Source organism: Eretmochelys imbricata, chromosome 11 (genome assembly GCF_965152235.1).
Source record: "Eretmochelys imbricata isolate rEreImb1 chromosome 11, rEreImb1.hap1, whole genome shotgun sequence".
In the NCBI taxonomy this organism is placed as follows: Eukaryota; Metazoa; Chordata; order Testudines; family Cheloniidae; genus Eretmochelys; species Eretmochelys imbricata.
In genome coordinates this window covers 1,942,496-1,949,364 of record NC_135582.1, presented here as the reverse complement: position 1 = coordinate 1,949,364, position 6,869 = coordinate 1,942,496, and the positions used below count along the sequence as shown (strand labels likewise).

Genomic DNA, 6,869 nt, shown 5'->3' with positions numbered 1-6,869 from the left:
CTTGGGGGTCCACTCTCTCTCGGAGGTTAAGCCCCTCAGCCTCCAGGAACCACACCTCTCTGAGCCTTCAACACACCTGCCTCTGCCATGGGCCCCCTCAGGGAGTCCACTCTCTCTGGGCCCTCTGGACCTCCACTCCCAGAGGGAATAATGCCCCCCTGTTCTCTAGACTGGAGCAACTCTCAGCCAGCGTAACACAGGAGAGTTTATTGCATCTGAACCCAGCACAGGAAACCCTCAGGGCCTCAGGCCTGGCAACCCTCAACACAGTGCATCTAGGTCTGTCCCACATCCAGGGGGGCTCTGATTGCTCTCTCCTCCCAGTCCAGCTGCCCCCTCCTTCCAGCCGATCATCTGATATCATCAGCCCTAACAGCTCCTCCCTGTCCTTTGTCTTCCATCCCAGGTAAACAGGTCACTGGGCCCCTCTCTCCTCAGTCCTATGTTCCCGCTCTGGCTGGAACTGGTTGGTCATGTCACCCGGGTCCTCCATCCTCAGCCCATTGTCCCCCACTGGCCATAACCAGCTGCCTTCCACGCTTGGCTGGGCCTCTTGGTCACCAGGTCACTGGTCACTAGGGTCCCCCATCTCCAGGCCATTGTCTGGGGTCCCAGCTGCTAGATAAGGTCGTACCTGGTGCTCTGCAACAACAAACTCTCTCCCACCACCTTGCTAAACATGCAGCATACAGGAAAACTGAGGCACACAAATGCTATTCATGTAAAACTACAAAAATCCCCAACTTCAGGTCACGCCTTCCTGTCATTACGACTTCCTGTCGCGCTTTGGTCAGCAGCAAAATGGCTAATGCTAACGCTTCAACAGTCATAATCAGGGGTGTGAATTAGCACCCCTTATCAGGGGGCATCTCATCGAGTTTAAGACCCAGAGGAACCATCACCGCATCTAGTCTGACCTCGTGGATAGCCCAGGGGCCCTTACACTTCACCCAGATCGCCCAGTATGGAGCCCAAGGGCTATGTCTGCACAGCAAAGAAAACCCCCCAGCTGGCCCGTGCCACCCCGCAGGGGACAGAGCCCAGCAGTCTACCAGCAATGAACCAGCCCTGCAACCTCAGCCGATTCAGCTGGCATGGGCCAGCCACGGGTTTCTCTTTGCTGCGTAGACATCCCCTTAGACTAAAGCAGGTTAGTCCTCCGGACACAAAGCTGCTGTATGCCCCTGGCAGAGAACAGCAGGGCCCCAGGTGCTGCCGTGCAGGGGCAGGGAATTGATGAGGGGAGACACCCAGCTGATCCCAGCAGGCAATCCCCACCCCACACTGCAGAGGAAGGTGAAAAGCCCCAAGGTATCTGCCAATCTGACCTGGGGGGAAATTCCTCCCTGACCCCACCTCTGGTGAGTAGCTAGACTCTGAGCACATGAGCAAGAACCACCAGTCAGGCTTCTGGAAGGGGAATTCACTGACCCACCTCTGAGCACTGGCCTACCCTGCCCGGTGTCCCGCCTCCACCTGAAGTCAATCTCTGGTGCCCCAGATACAAGTAGAAAAACAACCCAGATACAGCTGACCAAGGCCAGAATCCACCTCCATTCTTGGTAGATTGTTCCAGCGGTTAATTACCAGTCTGAATGTGTCTAGCGTCAACGCCCAGCCATGGGATTGTGCTCGACCTTTCCTGGTTAGACTGAAGAGCCCATTATCAAATATTTCTTCCCCCTGTAGGTACTGAGAGACTGTGCATTATGCACTGGTGGGGGAAAATACCAAACATCAGAATGGCCAGACTGGGTCGGACCAAAGGTCCATCCAGCCCCGTGTCCTGTCTGCCGACAGTGGCCAGCGCCAGGTGCCCCAGAGGGAGCGAACAGACCAGGGAATCACCAAGTGACACCTGCAGGCAGCTGACAGCCTGAAGCATAAGCTTTGATTAGTCATTGTTCTCGCCTGGGAGTTATTGTTCCAGGGTGTCTGCAGTTTGGCAGGTTTTCATGGTAACCCCAAGGTCTGGTGATTTGCTCGTTTATTTTGTTATGAAAACTGAGATTCTGGGACACAGGATGGTGGCACCAGGCTGTTGGGGACTGCACCCTACCTCCCCCTTCCCCCACCTGAGCCCAGCTGGGAATCAGGAGCACTCTCCTGCCTCTCCAGGAGGCGAATTTCTTTGCATCTGCACAAAAGCAGGGAAATCACACTCTATGGTCCACAGGGTCCAGGCTAGGGATGGAATAGCAACTATATCCCCTCCCTGCTGCTGTCATGGTATGTTAGGGCCCCTGGGTTCATGACAATGCAACCCATGATCTCTAGATGATCCCTATCACTACCCCTCATGGTAGCTTAGGTTGGGCTGACCTGGAGACCCCCATATGGTGCCCAAGGGGTTTGGAGTCCCCCCTTTGCAGCTATTCTACCAGTGTCCCCTTGCACAGGCCCTATGGGGGGTGGCTTGAGAACCGCTGCATGGACCCTGGCATGTAAGAGGTGTCTGCTGCCTTCCACCCCAGAGGTGGCTGCATTTTGGTGGTAAACATAACAACTGGGTCAGACCATGGTCCATCTTGCCTAGTATCCTGTCTCTGGCAGTGGCCAGTACCAGAACTTCAGGGGGAGTGTACAGAACTGGGCAACTATGGATTGATCCATCCCTGTCTTCCACTGCCAGCTGCTGATAGAGGTTTGGGGACAACCAGAGCATGGGGTTGCAGCCCTGACCCTCTTGGCCAATAGCCATTGATGGACCTGTCCTCCAGGAACTTCTCCGGATCTTTTTTGAACCCATTTATACTTTTGGCCTTCACAACATCCCCTGGCAGTGAGTTCCACAGGTTCACTGTGGGTTGTGTGAAGAAGCATTTCCTCTTGACCGCATTAAACCTTCTGCCGATTCACTTCATTGGCTGACCCACGGTTCCAACAGTGTGTGAAGGGGTAAATAACACTTCCCTTTTCACACTCTCCACACCAGCCATCATCTTATAGACCTCTATCATCTCCCCCCTTAGTGGTCTCTTTTCCAAACTGGACAGTGCTAATCGGTTTAATCTCTCTTCCTGCGGCTGCAGTTCCAACCCCCTGATCTCTTCTCTGAACCTCTTCTCGGCCCATTATACCCAATTGGAGGTGGGGGACCAGAACCGGAGTTTGTGGCTGCTGTATTCTCTGGCTGTGCTATGCAGCAGCTGGGACTGGATGATCGTTATGGTCCCTTCTGGCCCTGGGCTGGAGGAATCGGTCTGTACAGCTGGAGAGAAGGGCCAGCCAGGGACAACAGCAGCTCCCCCTTCCCATCGCTGGGCTCAGGCATGGACGGGGGCTCACCACGGGTGTCCCCCCCGATAAGAACTCCACATCCTTTCCGGGTTAAGGTGGTCCCGGGGGATCTGCCAGGGAAAGCGCCCCCCTCCCCTGCTCCTTCCCGCGGGGGGTGCTCCCTGGAGCCCAGGTCCCGGCCAGCCGCCTGGGGCAGCAGGGACCCCCAGCCCCGGGTTCCCTCGCCCTCCCCCAGCCCGAGCCGGAGGTCCCCACGGGGAGGCGGGCCTCGCAGGCGGCGGGTGGGGGAGCCCGGCTTGGATTGGCTGCTCCGGGAGAGGCGGGGAGCGGCGGGGCCGGGACTGGTGCAGCCGCTGGTGCAGAGCCCAGATCGGGCGCGGCAGCCGCAGCGGCGCGTCCTCCGGCTCCGCCCGGCGCCCTCCCATGGCCGGTGCCTGCGCCTGGCTTCCAGCCGCGCCCTAGACCGCTCGGCTCCGGCCCGTCCCAGCGCCCGGGGGAGGAAGGAGCGAGGATGGGCACGGTGCTGTCCCTCTCCCCGCCCGCCGCCTCGGGGAAGGGCGGCGGCGGCTGCGGCGGGGGGCCCCTGGCGCAGGGGGCTGCCCCGGCCAGGGCGCACGGGAAAGGCGAGAGCCGGCTGAAGCGGCCCGGGGTGCTGATCTCCGCCCTCACCTGGAAGCGCCTGGTGGCCGCCTCGGCCAAGAAGAAGAAAAACGCCAAGAAGGTGACCCCCAAGCCGGGCAGCGGGGGGGCCCGGCCCGACCCGCTGGTGCAGCAGCGTAACCGCGAGAACCTGCGCAAGGCCCTGGGGGCGCCGCAGGCGGCGGGCGCGCCCGGCCCCAAGCAGGGGCCCCTGGCCGTGCCGGTGCCCACGGTGCCCGCCGCCCCGCAGGAGCTGCAGCCGGGCGGGGGCAAGCCGCCGCCGCCCCCGCCGCCGCCGCCGCCCCAGCCGCCCGCCAGCCGCGCCCCGGGCTCCCCGCGCCGGGTCATCGTCCAGGCCTCCACCGGGGAGCTGCTTCGCTGCCTGGGGGACTTCGTGTGCCGCCGCTGCTACCGCCTGAAGGAGCTGAGCCCCGGCGAGCTCATCGCCTGGTTCCGCAGCGTGGATCGGGCGCTGCTGCTGCAGGGCTGGCAGGAGCAGGGCTTCATCACCCCGGCCAACCTGGTGTTCGTCTATCTGCTGTGCCGCGAGGCGCTGCGGGGCGAGGAGATCGGCAGCCAGGGCGAGCTGCAGGCCGCCTTCCTCACCTGCCTCTACCTGGCCTACTCCTACATGGGCAACGAGATCTCCTACCCGCTCAAGCCCTTCCTGGTGGAGGGCGACAAGGAGCGGTTCTGGGAGCGCTGCCTGGCCCTCATCCAGCGCCTCAGCGCCAAGATGCTGCAGATCAACTCGGACCCGCACTACTTCACCCAGGTCTTCCAGGACCTCAAGAGCGAAGGGGAGACCGGCGGCAGGAGGGACTCCGGCCCCAAGCCCTGGACTATCAGCCTGGACCGCTAGGAGGTCCCTGGGGCTCCCTCCCTCTGCCCCCACCGCCGCCAGGGAGCTGCCCGCTGGAGGGGGAGCGGCTGGACTTCCCTTCCCCCCAACATCGCCAGCCGGAGCCGCCTCCAAAAACTGCCCAACCGCTGGAGCTGCCGAGGAGGCAGCGAGGACCGGGCCTGTGTGAAGGCGGCGGGGAGGGGAGGGGCACTGCCGGTTCGCATCTCCTGGGGTGGGGCTCCATGCTGTATGCGGGGGGGGGGGACAGGCTGCTCTGGCCAAGGGGGACCCTAAACCATCAACCGAGGTCTTGGCGGTGGCTGCCTTCCCTGGAAGGGAGCGGGCTGCATGGCAGAGCGGGGGGGGGGGGTGACTTGTCCTCCCAAATGGGGGGGGACTCTTGGATTTGGGGCTTTGTGGCTGGCCTGAGGCATGATTAGCCGGGTTACGTCTTTACAAGGGGAGATGGCAGCCTCTCCGTGCTCTAACCTCACCTTCAAGGGAGGGGACCCGCCCCCAACACCCCTGTGCTCTTAGCCGCTACAGTGAATCACAGTACGGCGCGGGCCAGGGACCGGGTTTGGTTCGGTTTTTGTAACCGAAAAGAGAAGGCTGCAATTCTGCATGCGAGTGTCTGTCCGGCTCTGCCATAGTGGGTGTATCACACGCAGCCGCTGGGTCCGGAGATGGGGGGACGGGACGGGACGGGGCGTCCCGCGCAGAGCCGGCTGGGGGGCCCCGCGGGGGAAATCCCGGCGAGGGGCAGTATTCCCCCCACCCCCCACCGAGTTCTGGTCTCCGTCCACCCCCCTCCGCCCGCTCTCTGGGGCTGGGGAGGGTCTGGCCCCTTCCGCTCTGCCTTGCCCGCCGGGAGCCGAGCCGAGGAGGCAGCCGCCCGCCTGCTGTCTGAACGTAACGAGCCCGCGGGATGCTCGCCGCGCCCGGGTTGCTCAAATGTACAAACCAGAAGCAGATTGTTTTATATTGTATATTGCAAAGAGAGATAAACCTACGGAGACCAAGCAGAGCCCGGCGGCGGGCGGTGAATTTCTTAGCCGGGGGGCAGGGGAAGAAGCTGGATCACTGGGGAGTATGTTTACCGGGAACACGTTTGGGTTTTGTGGTGAGCCGGGGCCAAGCCTTTGCCCTTGGCTGCTGGTTGCTAAAAGAGCTTGGCAGTAGCTCCTTGGTTCCCTAGCTCTCAGCCCACTGGGGGCCTGGAGCAGGTTTCAGGGGGGCCGCCCGGCAGGGCCAGCGTTGGACTCCCTGGGGCCCAGGGCAGATAGCCGCAGCCCCATGGCCTGGGGCTGAAACCCAGGGCCCTGAGCCCCGCCCCCCAGAGCTGAAAGGGAACCTGAGCAATGTAGCTTGGTGGAGGCCCCTGTGGGGTGGGGCTCCTGGCAATTGCCCTGCTTGCTACCCCCTAAGGCCGGCCCTGGCTTATATATGCAGAAAACCAGTTATTGGGGCACAGGGGGGCCCTGGAATTTTATAGCATGTTGGGGGGGGGGCTCAGAAAGGGGAAAGGTTGAGAACCTCCGGCCTAATGGAATCTAATATCCAGTGGCCCTGCGAGCCAGCCCCTCTGTGTTCCCCAGAGCACCGGCAGTAGGGGGTGCATTTCAAGAGCCGACCTGCCTCTTCTCCCCCGTCTCTGTCTCTTTCTTTGTGACTTACACTCCACGCAGAACCTGCTCTGGGTTTTCGCATGCGGGCGGGGGGGGGTGTATGTAGATCCTCCCTTGCAGTCTTTTCTGAATAATACAAAGAGACGCATTCTCGCCAATCCCATGCACCTAATCAAATAATCTGACAACCAGCCTGTCCCTCCCAGTGCAATGAATGCGAATGGTGCCTGCTTTAGGAGGCATTGTTAGTGGTGTCCCCCCCCCCCCCCGCGTTCGCTCTTTCCAGACAGGAAGTCTGGCTCGAGACTGGCACCCTGGGAGAATGCTAATGTCCAGCCCCCCCCCTCCCCCCCCGCTGTGCAGTAATAACCCTTTAATTGCAGCAGTCCGGGTCCGGGCCCGGAGGGCTCCTGGGGGGCTCTTCTTTTAGCAAGTCACGGGGCGTTATTTGTCCCCCTGGGGTCACTTCCCGGAGTCACGGATCCGCAGGGAGCGACGCGGCACGGGACGGGCAGGGC

At 61.7% G+C, this 6,869-nt stretch overlaps 1 protein-coding gene across 1 annotated transcript; it reads left to right on the top strand.

The window, feature by feature from the left end:
* The first annotated feature begins 3,751 nt into the window (after positions 1-3,751).
* CDK5R2 (cyclin dependent kinase 5 regulatory subunit 2) lies at positions 3,752-4,741 on the top strand. Its single transcript, XM_077830396.1, has one exon. The coding sequence runs from the start codon at positions 3,752-3,754 to the stop codon at positions 4,739-4,741; it is 990 nt and encodes a 329-aa protein (XP_077686522.1).
* Positions 4,742-6,869: the final 2,128 nt, after the last annotated feature.